This window comes from Lagenorhynchus albirostris, chromosome 2, assembly GCF_949774975.1.
Source record: "Lagenorhynchus albirostris chromosome 2, mLagAlb1.1, whole genome shotgun sequence".
NCBI lineage: Eukaryota > Metazoa > Chordata > Mammalia > Artiodactyla > Delphinidae > Lagenorhynchus > Lagenorhynchus albirostris.
In genome coordinates this window covers 105,505,503-105,530,569 of record NC_083096.1, presented here as the reverse complement: position 1 = coordinate 105,530,569, position 25,067 = coordinate 105,505,503, and the positions used below count along the sequence as shown (strand labels likewise).

The 25,067-nt window shown below is 37.9% G+C and overlaps 1 protein-coding gene across 1 annotated transcript; it reads left to right on the top strand.

The window, feature by feature from the left end:
* Positions 1-569: 569 nt before the first annotated feature.
* Positions 570-25,067, top strand: EPHX4 (epoxide hydrolase 4). Its single transcript, XM_060142481.1, has 7 exons — positions 570-800; positions 3,673-3,758; positions 10,817-10,974; positions 13,066-13,194; positions 16,769-16,872; positions 21,679-21,827; positions 24,541-25,067. The coding sequence occupies exons 1-7, from the start codon at positions 570-572 to the stop codon at positions 24,782-24,784; spliced, it is 1,101 nt and encodes a 366-aa protein (XP_059998464.1). The 3' UTR covers positions 24,785-25,067.

Genomic DNA, 25,067 nt, shown 5'->3' with positions numbered 1-25,067 from the left:
ATGATTGTTTGGAATGAATAAAGAAACAATGTCTGTCAGGTAGTATGAAAATCGTTTACTGCTCCTCCTCCACGCGCCCCATAATTCCATGATCCAGAAAAAGGCCTAATTGAGGACAATGGGAGGATTTGAACACTGGTCAAAATGAGTGGCTCTTCCGGCCACAGTACCTAGGATGATTTGGGAAAGTCTCACCTTCATTTTCCCCACATTTTACCGATTCTGAAATGGGATTTTACTCTGCGGAGGAAGGTCGTGTCTCCACCCTTGCCTACCTAGTCCGGGGCGGACGTCGCAGCGTAGTGGGTCTGCGACGCGGCGCTCCGGGGCTGGGCGCAGTGGCCGCAAGAGCTCACCGTGAATGTGGGAGCCCGGGGCTGTGACACCGGACCCGCGCCAGGCACGGACGCCCGGGGGCCCGCGGGGAGGCGCGCGCGGAGCCGGCTACCGCGGACCGGCTGGAGGGGCTGACGCGCCGCCGCGCTTGCAGTCTCGCCCCGTAGCCGAAGTGCGCGCCGCTGCTCTCCGCGCCTCGGAAGTGCAGCGGACCCCGCCGTTGCCGCCGCCCGATGGCGAGGCTGCGGGATTGCTTCCCCCGCCTGATGGTCACGATCCGGTCCCTGCTCTTCTGGTCCCTGGTCTACTGCTACTGCGGGCTCTGCGCTTCCGTCTACCTGCTCAAACTTTTGTGGAGCATCGGCAAGGGACCCACGCAGACCTTCCGGAGGGTCGCCCGGGAACACCCTCCAGCGTGCTTGAACGACCCCTCTTTGGGTACCCACTGCTACGTGCGGATCAAGGTGAAGGCCGGCGCGGGCCCGGCGCTGTCGCGAGGGAACGTGACGACTGTGAGAGCAGAGGGCGCCGGGCTGATCCTTGCATGACTCCAGGCCCAGCGTCCCCTAGTGTTCTCGGGGTTCGCAGGGCGTGCGGCGGGGACGGGGAAGGTGCCAAGGGGATGCAAGAGGGGCAAGGTGTCGCGGGAGAAGGTCGGGATTGTGTGTCTTTACGGTCCCTGTTTGTTGCGTGCGTGTGTGTGTGTGTGTGTGTGTGTGTGTGTGTGAGTGAGACGGAGAGAAGGTTATGTGGAATTTCTCTAATAATCTGGGTCCTATTATATTACTGTCCCCTCCTCCTCCACCACAACAACCCAGAATAATTCTGCTCCCTCTCCTCCTGTAAGGGGAAGCTGTGGTCTGTCACCTCTTTGCCCTTTAGAGCTCAGATAAGCTGTAGGGAATTGTTACTGGTGGCGCCCTACTGTCTCAGGAGGCTGTCCTCGTCCAAATTTTAGAGATTGAAAGAGTAAATAGAATAAGTCATTGGAAATCAGGAGTTTATTCAGATCAGCAGAATGGAGCATTCACAGATGACCTAAGCAACATGAAGCAATAAATAAATTGTGTACGTTTGTGGGGAAGGAAGCAGACTTATGGTGCCAGAGACCAAAGGAATGGCACAAAAAGTAAATGTCAAGTATGCATGCAGACTCTAATTGTCCGTGCTTCTCCCAAGCTTTCTTACAGCCCTCGGATATTCTATTTCCTGAGGCTCCAGGTGGTGAAGGGAGATGGCTTCTTGAAATGCACCCTGCAGTCTGACTCGCAGGCCTTTCAGAAATAGCCTACGTGAAAGGATATTTTTGTCACCAGGTCTGGGATTCCTATTAGGAACTAGATTGCCCAGCAGCTGAAGTTCAGAAAACCAAGGGGCATGTCTTTCTTACACCTTTTCAGCCTGGAGTTGATATGAGAATTTAAATGAGTTAATATGTGTAAAAACAAATGAACGAAACCAAAAAACTTAGAACAGTGCCTTGCACATAGTAAGTGAAATGAAGTATTTATTCATTAAATCTAATCAAGTGCCCACAGCCTTTCAGCTTCCAAGACTCACCACCAATAAAAGAAGTTATTGAACTTCTGGGAAGGCATTCAGCAGTGGAGGGCAGGGCTTCCCTGGTAGCGCAGTGGTTAAGAATCTGTCTGCCAATGCAGGGGACACGGGTTCAATCCCTGGTCCAGAAAGGTCCCACATGCCACAGAGCAACTAAGCCCCTGTACCACAACTACTGAGCCTGCGCTCTAGAACCCCTGAGCCACAACTACTGAAGCCCCTGCTCCTAGAGCCTGTGCTCCGCAATAAGAGAAGCCACCACAATGGGAAGCCCGCACACCGCAACCAGAGAAGGCCCACACACTGCACAGAAGAGTAGCCCCTGCTCACCGAAACCAGAGAAAGCCCGTGCGTAGCAATAAAGACCCAACACAGCCAAAAATAAATAAATAAATGTTTTAAAAAAGGAAAAGCAGTTGCAGGCAGTCAGAGTTGTTATCTTCATCCTACCTGAAGGGGAAAAGCAGTTTAAGAATCATCTGGAATTCCTCATAATGCACTTTTTCTGACTCTGGCCACCTAAAGAGTTTCCCCAGAGACATAGAACCAAGGAGTGGAAAGAGCATTGTCCTGGGTGGCAGGACAAGATGGAGGTTCTAGTCATAGCCCTGCCCCCAACCACCTTTACGACCTGTGCTAACATCTTTGGACCTCAGTTTCTAACTCTGCAAAAATGATAGGGTTGAACTATATGACCTTTAAGATTTTTTTCACATCTGGAAACCCAATTGCTTGGGTTATCTAATAAAAAACCCAGTCTCTGGGTTTTGGGTCTTGGTTTCTTTCCTCACTTCCTTCTGAGTTTTTGTTTTTCTTTCTTGCTTTTTACTCCACTTTCCTCTTTTCTGTTTGCTTTGTATTTGCTGTATTCCTGTCTCATTCCCATGATTTTTGTTTTCCTTGGGCAGTTTTTTCTCCCATATGCAGAGTGAAGGCTTGAGCACTCAGATCATTCGGCTGTTAGAAATACACTGATATGGGGGCTTCCCTTGTGGCGCAGTGGTTGAGAATCCGCCTGCCATTGCAGGGCACACGGGTTCCATCCCTGATCCAGGAAGATCCCACAACCACGGAGCAGCTAAGCCCGTGCGCCAAAACTACTGAGCCTGCATGCCGCAACTACTGAAGCCTGTGCGCCTAGAGCCCATGTTCCGAAACAAGAGAAGCCACCACAATGAGAAGCCAGCGCACAGCAAGGAAGACCCAACACAGCCAAAAATAAATTAATTAATTAAAAAAAAAAAAAGAAATACACTGATGTGACATGAGGAGCAGGCAGCCAGGGGAACTGTACGTGCAACCTCAACAGAAAATACTAACGTGGGAAGGAGAGAACTAAAAATAAGGAAAGGTGGTGTGAATTATGTAACTGATGGCACAGCTCTTGATGGGCAAGCTGAGAAAAGTACATGAGTAGGAGGTAAATATGGCAGGAATATAAATGCAGATCAGAATTATTTACATGTTCTGCAGAATTTGAGTGCGATGAAATGTGACACATCAGTAAGAAAATTGTGACTATTTCAGAAGCTCATAATATATAAATTGAACTTGTAAATAGAAGGGAATGTTGACAAAAGTGAATCATTCAATTCACCCTGTTAATAAATCATGGTTATTTTTTCTTTTTGAAAATTAATATACTTATTTTATTTCTTTATATTAAAAATAATGCAAGTGAATTTTTTTTAACGGCATGGAAATACTAAATGTACTACTTTTTATAGTCAACACAAAACATCGCTGAAATTTCATGCCCTCTATTTCGTGCTGCAGGATTCGGGGTTAAGATTTCATTATGTTGCCGCTGGAGAAAGAGGCAAACCACTGATGCTGCTGCTTCATGGATTTCCAGAATTCTGGTAAACTTACCAATTAACTTTTTCTTTTGCACTAAAGACTCGGCTTATCATAGAGTCATTTTCTTATAATGACTTTTAATAGACCCCATGCTATGATCAAGTACTGGTCTAGAGTTATTATTCCTAAATGTTCCTCAATCACAGGAATGGTGTTCCTCCTGTTTTAAAGAAACGTGCATATTATCATCCTAATTTTTTTTTATATAATTAAAAGAAGTATCATTTAGTGTTTCAAATTTCTGAATAGTCAATTACAGAACAGTTTTTATAGTACCTACTGCGGACAAAATACTACATTGGATAGAAAAGGAGATTTGCAAGAAACCAAAGAATTAGAGTGCCTGTTACCTGGCAGCTTTTGGTGAGACTTGGGGTGAGGGAAAGGCAGAGGGAGAAGAGGGCTCATGGAATCTGAAAAGGAACTCTTTCCTATGCACATAGTAACAGGCTCAGATGAATGCAGGACAAATTAAGGATTGGAATATTTCATGTTGAGAAGAAAACCTATAGCCAAAAATATGCAGTTGCTAGTTACCTAGAAGAAAATGTTCTGTTCTCCTTTGAACCCCACAAAGCCAAGTAAGTACAGATGAAACATCACATGATTAAACTTTAAAAAAATGAATATCTTTTTAAAAGTTGGTACATATCAAGGTGGTAAAAAGAAAATCATATTTTTGATAGCTCAAGGCCATGATCTTGAGATGGCTAAATGGACCAAAAAAAAAATCATATTCTCTGAACTGACTCAAATGTAGAATATATGGTATGTTTTTAAAGTTCTGGGACAATGCCCTGTCCCTAAATGTCTCCCTTACTTTCGCTCTTAACACCTAGAATTCCACCATTACATATCCCTCACTTCCTTTAGAGTTTTAAAGATTTTGGGTCATCCAAAGTTCTAATTTAAAATACATCTAGCTGTGAAAGAGATATTACCTTAATACACTTTAGTTAATACTTTTCAAATGAAAGGGGCTTTATTAATAAATGCATTGAGATTGCTAGCACACTAGGAAGTATTAGTCATCGAAGAAAAGAATGGAGAATGGCAAAAACCCATCTAGCTAATCATTTTCCCAGAGCAAAAAGTCTATGACCTGACTGGCTCACAAGTAAAATGTTAGTCTGCAGCGTTAGTCAAATCTGCATAAAGTAACATGGGCAATGAATTCTGGCCCAGCCATTTAATTGCTGCAGGACCCTGCACAATCTACAAGAATCTTGCAGAGTTGTGGGGATAAAGGGAGTCAAAATATGTGAAAGGCCATTCCCATGGCCCCAGTGAATACTCAATAAATGTTCATTTTCTTCCTTCATTCCCATTCACTCAGTGTGGAGATCCATGTGCCACCACTAGCATCCTCAATGCATTTATTAATAAAGTCCCTTTCACTCATAAAGTATTACTAAAGTGTATTAAGGTAATACCTCTTTCAGAGCTAGAGCCTTTTTAAATCAGGGCTTTGGATGACACAGAATCTTTAAAACTCTGAAGTAGGTGAGAAATATGTAATGGTGGAACTGCAGGTTAAAAGTGAAAGTAAGGGAGAAATTTGAGGACAGAGCATTGTCCCAGACCTTTAAAAAATAATTTCCTGATTCTGCTGATGATAGTTAATACTTCCTGAGCATTTACTATGTGCCTGGCACTCTTCTGAGTGTCACAGCTACCCTTCTGCAATTGGCAGTGCCAGAAAGTAAGGTATACCTTCTTAAACTTCAGAGCTGACCTCTGCTCTAATATATCCTTGGTATATAGGAATGATAATGATCTGATAACATACATGGATTTTTACCTTTCAAATTTCACACCTTATAGAAAAATTCAAAAGTTAACCAACAATGTAAGTATACGTTACTTTAACATTTTAATTATCATTCTATATAAAATTCATGATCTGAGTGGGGAGACTTAACTTTTTAGAAAGAAAAGATTTAAAGGCTCTTCTCTTTCTGTACCTCATACCAACCCCGATACTTGTCCGTGCTCTTTTTCCTCCTGGAACGTCACTTCTTTATATGTGGAAGATACAGATGAACCTGCAACCACTTCAGCCACTTGGTAATTGTTCTGAGGAGCCCCAGAAAATAGCAGTGATACCCATTTAATATAGGACAGTAGATGCTCTGTGTCATATTTTAAGAAATGATACTTTTGCACATTTTTCACAGCATTGTCCCTTTATTTACTCTTCATGAGACCCCTTTTGCAAAACAGAAACGTCTGGTGATTCTTGTCCATGTCCTAGAATCTTCAGTGGATAGGACAGCCTAGGAGGGGGCCCAACACCAGTCACTGGACATCAGACCCATTTTCTCCAGCAAAATCAAGTCTTGGCTTTGTCCAAAAGGGTTATTGAGAGGAATGGTTTAGTTTTGAAAAAACTCCTAGAGATATTTTTACTTTGAAGAGCATATATTAGGAAATATATGCAGATCATGGGAATGAGTTCCCTTCTGTTCACCAAATGTACTATTTGTTACTCCAGCAAGAGGCTTGCTATAATTTAAAACAACAATAACAGCAAACCCTGAAAACTGAGTTACTCAAATAGACCATATTGAATTCACTGAACTTTGCTAGCCATTAATCTGAAAGCTACCTGGTTGTTCAGGGAGATTCCTAGAGCAACCACATGGAGATTGCTGTTAATCAAAAACTTCTATTTGAGTGTGTCCTACCCTAAACCAAGACCTCTATGTTGACACTTACTCTGTCTTTCCTTCCAAATTACCACTGTTCCCCATTATACAATCTAGTCAATTCCATTCATGTGCTCCATTCAGGAAAAAGTCAATTTGAATCAGAATTTAGGATAAAGCTGTATTGATTAAGCCACTTCAAGTCTCTCTCTCTTGAACTTCCCCTTTTCTTTTTCCAAAAACCCCTTCTCTTGCACTTCTCCCCTTTTTAAGAGCCAAAAAACTTTATCTGGCACTTCAAACCGATTTCAATTTACATTATAAATATAAATATTATTCCTCTATCATCAAGTTTTGCCTAAATACACATGAATTTATAAGCATCTTTGTAGATCAGGTAGGCCAGATTATTTGGTACAGTGAAAACAAAATAATCATAAATTGGCAATGTGTGTAAAAGTGCTTTTTAAACAGAAAAGTACTATACAAGTGTAATGTATTATTTGCATTTATCATCATTAACTAAGAATAATTGTTGAGAATTGGTGACATTTAATGTATACTATTAGATGTTACACAGAAACAATAAAATTCTCTGTCTTCTTTCTTAAAATATAAAGGAAACATCAAACAATATACACATCTATGAGAACTTTAGCTAAACTAGCCCAAAATAAGGCTGTTTGTCAAAGATGGTTTTTCTCCCCCTCTATCTCCACCTCAATTTGCATTGCTTTTAAAAATATCTTGAGCTGATGCAGGCAATTTATGGCAATACACCAGCTGTATGGGACGCATTCGTCATTACTCAAGTGAGGGCTCGTCATCCATACAGCTGAGCAGAATCTGATGACTGCAACTTTTTCTCTCTTGTGAAGGGGAAGAGGGTATTCTACATTTCAAAGAGGCTAGCCTGGTAAACCAGGGGTCCTCCTTATGTTAAGAATAATAACTAAGAAAGAGGTTGTTTTTTTTGAAGTGTCCTCTGCTATTACCTAAAGCTACCAGAGGGGGAAAAAACAATGTGGATGAAAATAGCTAGATTTGTTTATTTATAATATTGTCAGGAGTTACTGATTTTGCAGTATGTTTCATTCCTCTATCAAGGGAGTTGTTTTGTTTTATTCATGTGAATGACATACCCATCAGTCTATCGCTGGGGTGATTTCTTCTTCAGTTTACAGTTAATGTGTAAATCAAATATGATTTATTTATGAACTCTAGGAAGATTGCATTTAAAATTTATTTTGTACTTTATTAAGATAGCAGTTGCAATCCTTAAACATTCTTAGAAATGTTTAAGATATTGTTTGGCTCCACTCATTGACAATAGCAATAGCTGAATTTATTTGGAAGGCAATTTAAATTATTAATAAGGTAATGATGTGCAGGTATTATGTTTGCATAATCTCTAATACATTAAATGTAAAATGTTACAGGATTGTACACATTTTTTGAGTCAAATTTCTACCTTGAAATCTCTAATTAAATGAATTCTAAGTGAAGACACAAGTATTTAAGATATTAAAAACAATGCACATTTTAATAGAAATTGAGTATAAATTCCCCAACAGGAATCTGGGAACTTTAGTTCAAGGTCGTCTCAAGGTTTGAACAGAGACAGAGTTTTATGGAACAACTGGTATTTCTAGCACTATCATAATTCAGTGCTTTCATTTGTTCATTGTTTTACTCAGTCAACAAATCTCTATTGAGCACCTACATGTCTACCAGATAATTCAGGGAGCTCACCATCAAATGGAAGTGCCAGGCACCAACAGACTAGTGTCTAGTACACTTGTCTGTACACTCTTCCCAGTGCACTGAAGAGTGTACAGACAAGTGGGAGAGTATGGAAGGGGCCAACCAACCCACCTGTGAAGGAGGGAGACTGGGAAGTCTCCTGGAAGAGGAGGAGCCCAGCATGAGGAGGTCAATGAGGGGTGAAGGACAGGGATTGTGGGGAGTAAGGGAATGATGTGGAGGGATGATGTTTCAGACAAGGAGATTATATAAACAAAGTCATAAAGACAAAACCCATGTTTATTCACTGCAAGTAGATAAGTGCCGCAGAGGCAGCATAGCATGGGCTCTCAGGCCAGACCACCTGGGTTTGAATCCTGGCTCTGCTGTTTGCTAAATCTGTGACCTTCAGCACATCCAGGAACCAGTCTGTGCCTCTGTTTCTTCATCTGTAAAATGGGGATAATAATAGTACCTACTTCATAGTACTGCCTTGAAGATCGACATCCCTATGTGTGAAGCACTTAGAATTGTGCCTGGCATGTAGTAAAACTGATATAGATGTCAGTTCTTTTTATTATATAGCAAATGACAGAGTATAAAGTAGTCAGGCTGGAAGATCGGGCAAGTCAAATCTTGGAGGTTTTGTCTGCCAGAATAACATGCTTGGGCTTCACATTATGAGTAACAGAGAGTCAAGAAAAGCTGTTAAGCTGGGAAATGACCTGAGAGAGTTTGTGTTTTTGCTAAACCACTCTGGTTTGTAGAAGACAGAGCTAAGGGGAATGAAATGGACACAGACCAATCGATAGGCTGCTGTGTTAATGGAGGCCTGAATGAAGGTAATGGTACCAGGGATGGACAGGAAAAGTGATTAAATAAATATTTAAGAGGTTGAATCTACTGAACTTTATTGATTGAGTATGAGGGATTATAAAGAGTGAAGAGTTGGGCTTCAGTTATGAAGACATAAAAAAATCAATTCACAATGTTAAGTAAGGCTATGAGAAAATAATAAAATCATATGTGTTGACAGATGAGTATCTTTAAGGAATGAAACTGCTTCATTTGTTTATTACAAACCAGAGACAAGATTGTCAAGATTGCTATGGCCTTGCTAAGAAAGACACTTTTTGTTAACATTTTCAAATCCATATTAATTGGCAATGCTTTTGCAGATATTTACAAATTATAGGTATCCTAGTAATAGATCGAAGACTCTATCCATTCATAATTCCAAATATGTATCTGACACCCTTCTTGATAATCTACCTGCTGATGTAAGGTGTTTGATTTGCTTCGTTGTTCTCATGGCTTTGTGTCACTTCACACTGCAGTCCCCTTGCACTATTGGTTTATAATCTCAGATCACTCTGTTCACTTTCCTATTGTGCTCCAAAAATCTTTCCAGACAACACTCTCCCATTTGGTTTGTGTCAGATAATTTTGCACTGTGTTTTCATGGACAGATGTGCATGCAGATGCTTTTTGATAAATGCATATTTTGAGCTCCATAACATAGTGAGTCGCTTTGAAAAATCCATGTCTCTTTTTCTGTTTGTCATCCATAATGATTTTGCTTATTAGAAGATAATCTCATGGATCTCTGTATTTCAATTAATTCTGCAGTTTTATTATCAAGCACAGGGGGAACACCTGGCCCAGCAGAAACTTCTAGGACTTGGCTGTCACTATGGTCATTCTAATTAGTCAGTTCCTGTGCCATTTTGGTTGTTAAATGTTTTAAATATCACACTAGCTTATGCTGATGGTTCAGGATCTTCCCCCCAAGATTTTGTTTTAGCAAGTGGAGGTTTATCTTTTTTGTTTGTTTTTATTTTTGGCTGTGTTGGGTCTTCGTTGCTGTGTGCAGGCTTTCTCTAGTTGTGGCGAGCGGGGGGCACTCTTCATTGCGGTGCCCGGGCTTCTCATTGTTGTGGCTTCTCTTGTTGTGGAGCATGGGCTCTAGAGCGCAGGCTCAGTAGTTGTGGCGCCTGGGCTTAGTTGCTCCATGGCATGTGGGATCTTCCCAGGCCAGGGATCAAACCTGTGCCCCCTGCATTGGCAGGTGGATTCTTAACCACTGTGCCACCAGGGAAGCCCAGAGGTTTATCTTAAGTAGTTGTTTTATTGGATTCTTTCCATGAAAATATTTTTTTAAATCGTCAGACATTTTCATCCATGAGTAACCCATTGTTATTACTAAAAACATTGAGTCCTATTTGACAGTGGACTAAGGTGAGTAAAATCTCCCTTCTAGGAAAATATATTTTCATCTCACAAATTTTTTGAGAGAATCAAATGGTGCAGTATGCGGAAGCATTTATAGGTACAGACTCAGTGATAGTAGTGAGCATTATTTAAGAAAAGCTTAGAAAATTGACTTCTTAAATACATTTCTTAAGGTTTTAGTATCTGATATTTTGTAGTTTCTATAAACCCTGGCCCTTTGTTACACTTCACTGGACCTGGTTAAAAAAAACAATATAATTTTAATAAAGAACGTCAGTGCTTATTTCTCAAACAGTTCTTTTCTTTCCTGCCCACACACAGCTATATAACCTTTCTCAAAAACGAGGGGGTTCTTACAGCTTTCCACTTAGAAAATCTGTAATGTTATTCTTTGTATTAGTTACTGTGATATTTTTAACGTTTCTTATTTCCTGCAGGTATTCTTGGCGTCACCAACTAAGGGAATTTAAAAGTGAATATAGAGTTGTAGCGTTGGACTTGAGAGGCTATGGAGAAACAGATGCTCCCATTCATCGAGAGAATTATAAATTGGACTGTCTAATTACAGATATAAAGGATATTTTAGACTCTTTAGGTAGGTTTTAAAAAACAGTGTTAATTCTTTTTAAGGGACTAACATTCAACAAATTGTAAACTGATTACCACATTTCTTCCATCTACCTGAGCTGTTGTCTAGATCCTGTCACCTTGGTTCATACAGCTCAAAATATTTATAGAGGCAACTTAAAATAACACAACCAGAATAACTATTCTGTCTAACAGCCAAAAGTGACTCTCAAAATCTGTTTTTAAAAATTGACTTAAGGTATACTATCTATTATTTTCAGAACTAATTATTAGAAATTTGATTCTTGTTCACAGAAAATTTATTTCTTCAGAACCAACACCTAAATATTTATTTAAACATTTTGTAAGATGCAGAAACACTTGCATTATCTTTCTTGTATTGATCAGCTAGTGCCAGCTAGTGCCACAATAATATTGTGTAACAGACCACCCCAAACTCAGTGGCATACAGCCATAGGCATTCATTCCTGTGCTCCTGGATCTTCAGGTCAACTGTAGGCTGGACCCCTCTGGGTCTTTGCCTCAGGCTACAGGTCCAGCTGGGATTGGCTTCTCACTGTGAATGGGGCTGGAGCCCCAGCGCTAAAGCGGAGTAGCTATCTGCGGGAAGCTCTTCTCCTGGCTATGGTTGAAGTGGCAAGAGGATGAGCCCAGTTGCAAAAGCATATTTCAAGTTTCTGGTCGCAGCTCATTGGTCAAAGCAAGTCATATGGCTGAGCCCCAAATCAAGTCATACACCCACCACAAAACCAAAGCAAATCACACTGCCAAGTCTAACATCAAAACATCAAACAGGTGGTGAAGGAACTTCCCTGGTGGTCTAGTGGTTAAGACTCTGCACTTCCACTGCAGGGGGCACAGTTTGATTGGGGAACTAAGATCCCGCTTGTCTTTTGGCATGGCCAGAAAAAAGGTGGGGTGGGGGGGACTTCCCTGGTGGCACAGTGGTTAAGAATCCACCTGCCAATGCAGGGGACATGGGTTCAAGCCCTGACCCAGGAAGATCCCACATGCTGCAGAGCAACTAAGCCCGTGCACCACAACTACTGAGCCTGTGCTCTGGAGCCCATGAGCCACAACTACTGAGCCTGAGTGCCACAACTACTGAGCCCACGTGCCACAACTACTGAAACCTGAGCGCCTTGAGCCCGTGCTCCACAACAAGAGAAGCCACCGCAATGAGAAGCCCACACACCGCAACAAAGAGTAGTCTCTGCTCACCGCAACTAGAGAAAGCCCGCGCACAGCAACGAAGACCCAACACAGCCAAAAATAAATAATAAATAAATAAATTTATTAATAAAAGAGGGGGGGAGCAGTGAAGTATACTACCTCTATGGCAGTGGGGAGAGGGGAGGAGTAAATATTTTTTAACAATAATCTAATACACTATATCCCTTTTGACTAAAACCCAGCTGCTGCCATCGATATGTTAACAGAACCAGTATAGTGAGAAACCCATGAAATCAAATTAAAGACCCTTTTCTACAACAATCTAATGAGAACGTAGATCAGGTCAATATTCTTAGAGGGGAAAAAATGGATGAGGTCTGGGGGTGTCAATGCAGTGTTGTAATTTACTGTGATTACAGTAAAATAGACTCAGAGACACTGATTTCCGACAGCCATATTTCTTTCACATTTTGTGGTAATTCAGTCAAACTTGGCCTAAATTTGTAATCATGAAATTTTCCAGTTAAATCAATAATGTAATCTTGCTTATGACCTAATTATGTGTAGTCTTTACCATGGTTTTCCAAACTCAGGTTTATGTGACCAGAGCTGAACTATTTCTAATTTTTTTTAAAAGTATAAATTCCCAAGAGAGATTCTGAGGTCTATAATGGATCCTGGGCATCTAAATTTTCTAAAAAGCTACCCTAGTGCTCGCTTCGGCAGCACATATACTAAAAAGCTACCCTAGGTGATTCAGACATACAGGGTTTTGGAAGCACCAAACTCAAATGTCTGCACAAAGTGCATAATTAGGGTAGGAGAGTAGAAAGATTAGTTTTAGAAACATACCTATTTTATGTGTGGTAATGATGTACCCACCTGTTTCTTTTCAATGATGCCAACATTCATTTCTCAATTACAGGGTATAGCAAATGTGTTCTTATTGGCCATGACTGGGGAGGCATGATTGCTTGGCTAATTGCCATCTGTTATCCTGAAATGGTGATGAAGCTTATTGTTATTAACTTCCCTCATCCAAATGTATTTACAGGTGAGTTTAAATTTCCTTTAAGACATCTTTGATAGCGTGACAACTCACTATTGTCACTGACACGGATTAAAAACAGCAAAAGTTGATTAACATAATATTTTTTAAATTAAATGACTAAAATATGATATTATCACATGATAATGTCAGCTATCTCAGCTTTAAATATTCTTGAAGAGTCACAGGAATTGTTGCTTTATATTTGCTTGCATAATTTTATTTATTTTTAGAAAACATTTTACTGCTAACTTAGGGAGAGTTAAAGAGTTAAAGGGAAAATACAGTAACATTACTTTGACAGTAATGAATCTTGACAGCCTAGAAATAAATTTTCCTCTTGCCTGACTCCTTTGGCTGTCAGGAATGGCAGCATTCTTTAAAGCAGCAGTTCTCAAATTTTTGGTCTCCTTTATACTCCTAAAAATTATTAAAGACCCCATTGAGCATTTGTTTATATGGGTTATATCCATAAACATTCACTGTATTGGAAATTAAAAATGAGAATTTTTAAAATGTTTATGTATTAATTCATTTTTAAAAAATAATTAATCCAGTACATATTAGCATAAACATTTTACTGAAAACTAGCTACATCTTCCAAAACAAAATTTTAGTGAGAGGAGTGTCATTGTTTTACATTTTTGCAAACCTCTTTAACTTTTGGCTTAATAGAAGACAGCTGGATTCTCTTATCTGCTTCTATATTCAATCTGTTGCAAATGCTTGAATTGAAGTATATGAAGAAATCTGGCCTCACACAGATTTGTAATTAGAAAAAGGAGGAGAATTTTAATAGTCTTTTCAAATAACTGCATATGTTCTCCTTTAATACTACGCCAAACTCAAAAATTAGTTATTTCTTAAAGGTTAGTAACAATGTGGAATCTGATGTCATATTAATGAACTTTTTGTACTCTGTCACATTAAAATCCATTGGTCTCTCTAGCACTTTGAATGGATTTTTTCTACCTATGCATGATTTTGCAATCATCACGCATTGGAAGACATTGGTTCATTGAGTTATGCAGGTCTTCCATAAGTTGACACATTTCATTATATGCTATCAAATCATGTTCATTAATATCACCCCAGTTTCATCAAAAAAGCCTTTGCAAAGCTGTCAAGCTCAGAGTAGCAGACACAAGTTTCCAAAATTCTAATTTTCATTTGAAATCTTGAACTTCATCATTGACAACAAACACTGTTGATTGTTTTCCCTCAAGTGACAGGCTCACTTTGTTCATTTTCAAGAGACTATCTGTTAAATACCCAATCTGACTGATGATAGTTAGTCGTTCTCTCAAGTAAAAATGGTGTTCCATTAAAAATGCAGCTAATTCAACTTATCAGACAATTGCAGAAGTGCTTTTCCTCGAGACAATCATTGTATTTGGGTGTTCAACAGAACTGCCTTATTTTCTATTTCTTTTTAACAATGTTAAAAAGACGTATACAAAAAGGTAGAAATTTAGTAAAATTAATAATTTTTGCTATTTCATCAAAGACATTCTTAAGTGAAACCGCCACTTAATTTTATGTATTTATGTACTTGTTTGTTTACAGCAAGTGTGTGGTGGCGAAGAATACAGTGACTGCAGGTATTGTTTAGTGTCACTGCCTTGATTTGTGCTCAGGCAGCAATGGCTTTATCTACTATTGCCTTTGTACCATCTGTGCAAATGTCGGCAAAATGAGAAAAGTTAATTGTATTGTTTTGAAATAATTTGACCATCTGTATCCTTTAAAAGGGTCTTAAGGGTCCCCAGGGGTCCACATGGACTATGTTTTGAGAACCTCTGCTATAAAGAGAATCCTTAATCTTAAGAGTGATTAAAAACAAATAAACAAACAAAAAAACTGAACAATGGCTAGGCACACTTTTATTTGGTTTTGACAAAAATTATAATTTTGTCCTCTTTAACTACCCTTGTCAAATTTTCCGAGGTTCAGTACTGTCATGACCCACAGTAGCCCTCCAGGGAACAATAAGTTCAGAAAAACATATTTTTATTTCTTCCTCAAAATTAAAGTAGGTGAGGGAGAAAGGGAACATGACTACATAAATACTGTATAAATATAAAAGTTAAATTTCAGATACATATTCAATTGTCCTATCTCAGCTGAGGTAATAGCATGGCTGCTTAGGAATCAAATATCAAACTGAGGTTCATCATATTTCTCTCAGTTGCATTAGTCAATAGAAGTTGTGCTACATGCTTGTTCAATTGATCAGGACCCTAGAGTAAATGTTATTTTGTTGGTGCTGCTATATGGACAAACTGTAATTGGTCATTTCAGTAAGAAAATACTTGGATATTTCTGGAACTATCTTATCAATAATAGGTTCAACCCTGGTCAGGTCAATATGAAGTCTTCAAGTAATATGACTGTATTTTCCCTTAACTGTATTGATATCTCTAAATGCAGAGCCGAATAAATCTTATTCGATGATGACTTTACAAAAAAGTATAGCACAACAGTGCTCCACTTACCTGAGAATCATAATTCTAAAAACTCCAACCATGTTGAGTACAGTTACGCAATTAGAAATAAGAAAAAAAAATCACCTCTATAGCAAGGAAAATAAAAGTATAGTATACAATACACAAAAAATATGTACATTTAATATGTATGATCACATTACTCCCTAGTTTAAAACTTGTGTCTTCCCAAAACACTTAAAATCTTTATCATTCTGGCCTTACCTGACTGGGTTTCTGCGTTTTTTTCTAAAACTCATCTCATACCATCTCCCCCTCCTCATTCACTACACATCAGCCACACTGGCCTTCTTTCTGCTTCTTGAATGTGCCAAGCCCAGTACCTACTTTCTGTTCTTGATGCTCTTCCTAGATCTTTGCGTTCAAGGCTTATCCCACATCCCCAGAGAAACCTGTTCCACCACCTTTACTAAAGGATAGTCCCTTCACACCACCCAACCATTACTTTCAATCAGATTACCTTGTTCTATTTTCTTTATGGTATTTTTGCTAACTAAAATGATCTTTTAAGTATTCATTACTTACTTATTATGTATGTTCCTTATGAATGGGAACCTCTTTTCTCTTGTTCAATGCTAAATCCCCTCACACACAGTAGATATTCAAAGATTCATTGAATGGATGAATTTTCTCAATACATGAATGAATATAAAGGAAAGGCTTTAGTTTCTGTTGAGGCCAAATGAATAAGATATTCAAATCAGCCTGTAAGGAAAATCTTTTCAACAAGGGAAAATTACTTCCCCATGTATCCTTAGGAAAAGTGTTTGGTCACTGATAATGACCTTGGAGAAAAGGGAGTGTTGTTTTGGGTTTCCTGTTCCTTTCTGAGTCAACATTTCATAAAGTGGAACTTTCTTTTTATTTAAAGTGCTTTAATTATTTAAAATACCAAAAATATCCAAAATAAAATATAAGAACATAGAAATTGTTCCAAAGAGAAATATACAGAAGCCTTATTTGTAGATTCTTTTATGGGATCATCTCAAAGGTGAAATTGCCTTAAAAAGAAGTTATTTCAATAGTAAGTAGTTCATACCCCTTGGATAAGGTCTAACACGATATTTTAATTTCAGAATATATTTTACGACACCCTGCCCAGCTGTTCAAATCCAGCTATTATTATTTCTTCCAAATACCATGGTTCCCAGAATTTATGTTTTCCATAAATGATTTCAAGGTAAGTCAAACATGGTGATGGATGTTACAGACTTATTGTCTGTGATCATTTTGCAGTGTATACAAATATTGAATCAGTATGTTGTACACTTGAAACCAATATAATGTTATATATCAATTATACCTCAATTAAAAAAAGAAAGACTGGTGCCCAAGAGGATGACAAAATTAGGAGGTCAAAAATAAAACATAGACTGAAACACTAAAAGCAAACAAAAAACCCAAGAAAACCAGTTCTGCTTATGTTGTTCTCATTTATTTTAAATAATCATTTATTGTACATCTGTTATGTGTTATGCACTGTTAGGCATTTCCTCCTATGCAAAAAAATAAGTCAAACAAATAATGTTAATGAGAAACATTTTAAATTAAAATCCATCTTTAAGAAAGAAAAACAGGGAATTCCCTGGTGGTCCAGGTGGTTAGGACTCCACCCTTCCACTGCAGGGGGTACGGGTTCAATCCCTACTTGGGGAACTAAGATCCCAAAAGCCTTTCAGTGCTGCCAAAAAAAAAAGGGAAAAGAAAACAGACAAATGCTAAAACTTAATAAATGTTTCTAAAGCTTCATCGATAGGCTTACTTATTTTTACATTCTCTATTCATATGTTTGAGTGCCTGGGTGTTAACTCAATTTTTTTCTGAGAGCCTGTTCCCCTACAGGCAATACTTCTTTCTAGAGAACATTCCATGGGGAGATGAAAGAATATGAATGCCAGGTAAGAGAATTTGACAGTAGCAGAAGTGGAAGCCCTTGGGAGTAAAAAAAAAACCCCAAACAAAATTAAGCCTGCAGGTATTGGTGTACCATATACACTGACACCAGGAGTCATATGTAGTATCTATTTCTTCGAAGTTAATTAATTGCTTCTTGTTTGTCCAGCATGATGTTAAATATTTAGGGAGGTTAAAAAAAGACATAATATTATTTTACCTGGAAATACTTCTGCATGTACCTCTGACAATAAGGACTATTTTTTAAAAAAAGAACATAACTCCAATGCCATTATCAAAGCTAACAAAATGAACAACTTGTTAAAATCATTTAATGCCCATTCAAATTCTCTTAATTGTCTCAACTCTCTTTATGCACTTTATTTGTTTGAATCAGGAACCAAACAAGGTCTACATATTGTATTTGTTTGTTATGCATTTTAAAATCTTTAACGGTTCTTTCCTTTTGTTTTTTACCATCACTTTTTTAAGAAGAAATTTGTTCATTTGCCCTGAGGAATGGTCCACATTTTGGATTTGACTGACTGCTTCATCATGGTGTTATTTAACTAGTTCTGCTAAGCCTTGTCTTTCCTACTTCATAGGTGCTACTGATCTAGAGGCTTGATTAGACTGTTTAATTTGACAAGAATATTTTATAGGTGGTTCTGTGTATTTCCTAATGCGTCACATCAGGGAAGCACATAATGCTTAGTTGTCCCAGTTTTAGTAATGCTAACACTAACCAGTGGGCTCACAAATTGTCAGCCTATCCAAATTGCCTAACAACCAACCTTTCACCAAATAACTTTAGCATACCTTGATCGTCACGGCCTAGGTTCATTATTTCTTTAGAAAACAGTGATTTTTTTAGTTCTATTGGGATGCCTAAAAAGTTCCTTCAGTTTTTAAGTAAAAATAAAAGACACATTTTTCATTTTCACCAAGAGCTTTACTGAACCCTTTGGTTCCCCTACCTTCTGCCATTTTTCAGGCAACTTCTAAATTCCATCTTCCCAAAATTTTTTATCCTTTTGAGCAAAGAACTGTTCCGGGTGCCTTTTACAGTCTTCCGGGGTATTGACATTTTTTCCATTAAGAGAACTTTGTAAAGACCGAAATAAATGGAAATCTGAAGGTACAGTGTCTGGTGAATATGGCGGATGAATCAGAACTTCCCAGCCAAGCTGTAACAGTTTTTGCCTGGTCATCAAAGAAACGTACAGCCTTGGTTATCCTGATGGAAGATTATGTGTTTTCTGTTGAGTAATTCTGGATGCTTTTTGTTGAGTGCCACTTTCAGTTGGTCTAATTGGGAGCAGTACTTGTTGGAATTAATCGTTTGGTTTTCCAGAAGGAGCTCATAATAGAGGATTCCCGTTCAATCCCACCATTTATACATCACCTTCGTCACCTTCTGGACGAACACCAGCCTTTGGTCTCTTCCATTCCACATTATTGTACAGTATCCACTTTTCATCGCCCATCACAATTTGTTTTAAAAACGGAACATTTTTGTTACGTTTCTGTAAAGAATCGCATGCAGCAATACGATCAAGAAGGTTTTTTTTCACCTAACTTATGTGGAACCCAAACATCAAAGCGATTCACATAACCAAGGTGGTGCAAATGATTTTCAACGCTTGATTTAGATATTTAGAGTATGTCGGCTATCTCCTGCGTGGTATAACGTTTATTGCTCTCAATTAATTTCTCGATTTGATCACCATCAACTTCAACTGGTCTACCCGACCATGGAGCATCGTCCAGCGAGAAATCTGCAGCAAGAAACTTCTCAAACCACTTTTGCCACATTCGCTCAGTCACAGCACCTTCTCCATACACTACACAAATCTTTTTTTGAGTTTCAGTTGCATTTTTACCTTTCTTGGAATAATAAACATAATATGCCGAAAACGTTGCTTTTTTCCTTCATCTTCAATGTTAATATAGCTACACAAAAATTCACCAGTTTTGATAAGTTTTTTTTTTTTTTAATGCATGCTAGTATGACAGCAGTCACAATACAACAAAATTATTTCGAATAAAGTTAAAGACAACTAAGTGCTACTAGAGCCATCTTATGGAAAAAACTGAACGAACTTTTTGGCCAACCCAATATTATTCTTTCTGCTTTTATTAACTGGAATTCATGTATAAAGAGGAATTTCCACATCTATATTTGGTTATTCTGAAATACAGTTCCCACAAGAATGGCAGGACAAATGCTTCATTATTTCCCTTTGTAAACAACTTCCAGAGTAATGAATTGGTGCCCTAGAAACTTCCACTGATAACCAATGAGGGGTTTTTTTTCATATCATTATGAGCTCATGATTTTTAAAAATATATTTGATATTTATCAATTGATTACAGTCATTATTCTCTTTGATGCCCAAATTGTTGCAAGTGTGAACTCCTTCAGGTTGGCTCCTATGTCCTCTTGACACAGGAGCCCTTTAGTCAGGGATAGCTTGCTTCCTTAATGTCCTAAGGTCATCATTTTTTTCCTGTTCCAGATCTGGAATCAGTCATTTATTGAAGGAACTCTGGCTCCTATTAGCAGGAAATGGTATTTAGAGACCACAGTTTGGGTATCAAGGTGATCATTGTTACTGAGTTTTCATTGCTTCTAGATCTTTCCATTGGACAGAATGTAGATACACATATTTTTTAGAAAAAAAATATGAGTTCTTATTCACATTTCCAAAGCAAATTTAAGATGACAGCATTTTCACTTAACTTCTATGACTTTATATAAAACATTATATGGTTCTAAGTCAAAACTCTAGAACAAGGTACATTCAGAGAAGTCTCACTTGTCTCTGTTTCCTCTGTTTCTCTGTCTCCATCCTATTCTGTCTCCCATCGAAAACCATTTTGGTTAGTTTTGTTTCCTCTTTTTATTGTTTCTTTTTAAAAATATAAGCAAATATGTATATATTTATCTTTTCCTTCTCACACAAAAGATAACATACTATAAACACTATTTCTACCCTTGCTTTTTTTCCAGTTAACAATATACCCTGCAGATGACTCCATCATCAGAATAGAGATTATCTCCATCTTCTCTTAGAGTACTAAGAACACATAATTCACCAACGTGTATCTATACCATAGTTTATTCATCCAACCCCCCACAGATATTTGTTTCCATTCTTTTTATTTTCTTAATTAAAAAAATTTTTTTGGCTGTGCTGCACCACGGGGCATGAGGGATCCTAGTTCCCCAACCAGGTATCGAACCTGTGCCCCCTGCAGTGGAAGCACAGAGTCTCAACCACTGGACTGCCAGGGAAGTCCTCCATTCTTTTTCTATTACAAATAATGTTTCAATGAATCACCTCCTGCACATGTCATTTCATATTTTTGCAAGGGTGTTTTGGGGTTGAGGGATCTAATTTTAAACAAGAATCCCAATAATTCTGATTCAGATTGTTTAGAGACACACTTTGAGAAATGCTGGTATAGAGCAGTATTTTTCAAATTGTAGGTGGAGACCCATTAGTGAGTCATGAAATAAGTTTTGCAATTCAGTAAAGTGGCTTGCAATTTGAGTTTTTAAAAATAAAGTAGAACAGAATTGAAAATATCATTACATGCTGTAATAAGTGTAAGGGCTATTTCTTTAAACTTTTGTTTCAGACATATATGTGTAGAGATACGAACTGGACCATGATGTAAAATGTGTTTGTTACTCTAGGTTGTGATCAAAAGAAGTTCAAACAATTTAGGGGGAGGTGTGTGGATTGGTTGTCAGTAAATAGATAAACTGTTAACTGGAATATCAGGCTTTAGAGCAGGGATAGTACTTGAGCTCAGCCTTGTAGAATGTGAAGAGACACCAAGAAGACAGGATACTTTTCATAAGGGTGAAGTGTCCATGGGGGATTAAAAGGGAATAATATCAAAAATAAAGCCAGGAAAGCAGAAATATATAAAATGTGCTTGTAAACAATGAGGTCTCCAACCTGGCTAGAGCAGAAACTGGGAGCTATCACTGCACACTGACCATCATTCTCTTTCAAAAGCCAAGTATTTAGTTACTATTAGGTAACTGAAGAGTTTTAATTATTCTCTTCTCACTTATCAGGCTTTGAAACATCTGTTTACTAGTCACAGCACTGGCATTGGAAGAAAAGGATGTCGATTAACAGCAGAAGATCTTGAAGCTTATATTTATGTTTTTTCTCAACCTGGAGCATTAAATGGTCCAATCAACCATTACCGAAACATCTTCAGGTCAGTATAATTTGCTCTTTTTAACTAAACAAAATATTAATTCCATACAGAGCCAGTATTTGATTTTTGTTAACATCTTTATTGGAGTATAATGGCATTACAATGGTGTGTTAGTTTTTGCTATATAACAAAGTGAATCAGCTATACATATACATATATCCCCATATCTCCTCCCTCTTGTGTCTCCCTCCCACCCTCCCTATCCCACCCCTCTAGGTGCTCACAAAGCACGGACCTGATCTCCCTGTGCTATGCGGCTGCTTCCCACTAGCTATCTATTTTACATTTGGTAGTGTATATATGTCCATGCCACTCTCTCACTTCGTCCCAGCTTACCCTTCCCCTCCCCGTGTCCTCAAGTCCATTCTCTATATCTGCGTCTTTATTCCTATCCTGCCCTTAGGTTCTTCAGAACTATATTTACTGATTATTTTTAATAAGAATTATTTTATCAAGTATTTTCCATTAAGTTCTTTAGCTTAGTATACTAAAACCTACTCTCTTAAAATATTTAATGTTTTTCTTTGTTTTATTTATTTATTTATTTATACTGTAGTATAATTGACATATAGCATTATATTGGTTTCAGGTGTACAACATAATGATTTGATATTTGTATGTATTGCAAAATAATCACCACAGTAAGTCTAGTTAATCATCTGTCACCATACATATAATTTTTTTTCTTGGGATGAGAACTTTTAAGATCTACTCTCTTAGCAACTTTCAAATATGTAATACAGTATTAACTACAGTCACCTATCTGTACATACTTTGTTTTATCTGTAACTTACGTTTCATGTGACATTTAACAATTTGAAACCTCAGGACCAGAGAATATGCTTTTCTTTTAGTTTTCTGAAAACTCCTCCCTTTTACCCTCAATTCGATCTGGTGAAGAATTTATATTCCTCTTTACTTTTTCATTAATAGTCCTTTTAATAGGGACTAATAGTCCCCTTTCCTTACTAATTCAACTATTACATGCTCACATGTTGTTAAATATGCAGGTAACTATTAGAAAATGTTTTGTTTTGGAACACTTTATGAGCTCCAGAATTTAAGTGACTTGCAAGTTTGTATAGCAATCCATGTATCAATAATTAAGTATAGATATATTTTTATATCAGTTTACCCATTCACCAAGAACTTAATTTTTAGGAGCATTAGAACCAAATGATGGCCACTTGCATGAGAATCAAAAGTTAAGACCTTGGTGGACATATGTGATATCCTTCATATTCCAGCAGCATCTTATCAACCCCAAGTAGCCTCAAGTCAAGCTTTTTTGTAACTAGCAAAAATGTAATTCAGTGCTGGAGAGTGTCTAGTTAGATGTTCCTTCTCATTCTTAGTTAACAGGGTTGTAATTAATACCATCCTGCCTTTCTGAAAAACAGCTTAGCAGAAGTTGTCAAAAGCTTTAAAAATATGTATCCTCTTCAGCTCAGGAATTCCACTTCCAGGGCTCTAGCCCAAAGAAGTTATCTGAAATGCCAACTAAGATTTGGGCACAAAATGCTAATTGCAGCATCACTTAAAACATCCCCGGGCTTCCCTGGTGGCGCAGTGGTTGAGAGTCCGCCTGCCGATGCAGGGGACACGGGTTCGTGCCCCGGTCCGGGAAGATCCCACATGCCGCGGAGCGGCTAGGCCCATGAGCCATGGCCGCTGAGCCTGCGCGTCCGGAGCCTGTGCTCCGCAACGGGAGAGGCCACAGCAGTGAGAGGCCCGCGTACCACAAACAAACAAACATCCCCTTCTTTTAAGTGATGCTATAATCTAAATATTCCATTATACAGGAACAGTCATTTATGGGTTATTATGCCATAAAATAGTATGTTTTACAATTATTTTTGAAAAACTATATGAAACAAGAAAGTTATTATAAATTAATATGAAATTTGCATGTGTATACTGTGTATAAACTGTATATTTACTGCATTGTACTTATGGTTTCAACGATATGCATAGAAAATGACCATTTTTTAATGATGGAATTATGCATGATTTTATTCTTTATACTTTTCTGTATTTAAAAAATACACAATAAAAACTTTATATTTTAAAAAGAACCTTCTTGCGAAATAAATATAGTATCATGTAGTATTAAGGCTCATTCCGTATATATGTTCTGACTTTTCAGTTCCAATTTTCACATAAAATTCATTAGATTATCCAACAGATAATTGAAATACGTTTAAATAGTAACACTGTTTAAAGCTCCCTTTCATCACACTATTCAGAAATTCTGTTATCTTTTTGAAGCAAATTATTCTTCATAGTGATGAATTTCATATTTAATTTATAGCCTGCATTATAAGTTTTGCACGGCTGATCCAATTAAAACTTTTATCTGGCCCTTTCTTAAATAGACCATTAATTTTTTTTATTGTACAGATTGATTGCCTAATGCAGTGTTTCTCAACCATTTTGTTTGTCATCACTTCCCTTCAGAGGCTTTTTAGGCATTTTTTTTTTCCTAATTGCCCCCCACCCCATGAAATTTTAATATCTGTTTATGTACTGTGTGTATACTCATGGTTTATATATAAAAAGCATAATTTTTTTTTCACTCTCCCAAGAACAAATTTTCATCCCTTTGGTGGTGATATTGCCCTCCTTAAAAATCTGTGGCCTAAAGAAACATTTTGGGGGAATGTTATTTTAACGTTTACAGTGAGTCTCAAGCCCACGTGTTTTGTTTTTATAGCTGCCTGCCTCTCAAGCATCACATGGTGATCACTCCAACACTACTACTGTGGGGAGAGAAAGACGCATTTATGGAGGCGGAGATGGCTGAAGGCACGAAGATTTACGTTAAGAACTATTTCAGGCTAACTATTTTGTCAGAGGCCAGTCACGGGCTCCAGCAAGAACAACCTGACATAGTGAACAAATTGATATGGACATTTCTAAAAGAAGAAACAAGGAGAAAAGACTGGCTTTTTCTGTGACGAGTCTATAATGAAATCTCTAAATAATTTTTTTAAATTGTTCATCAACTTCTTTAAGCTTCATTAGGAAAAATTGTTTTAATATGCTTTATCATAAATAAATATCCTGACAAATGACATCAAGAAAAATCTGAGAACATGTGAACTTGTAACATAATGTTGGTTTTTTTCTTGTTGTATTTTGCCCAGAAAAGCATCTGCCTTAAAATGTACACACTTGTACAAAAAGGAAGTTGGAGAAAGTGGTTCAGTTTTGGTTTTTCGTGTTATTTACCCTGTTAAT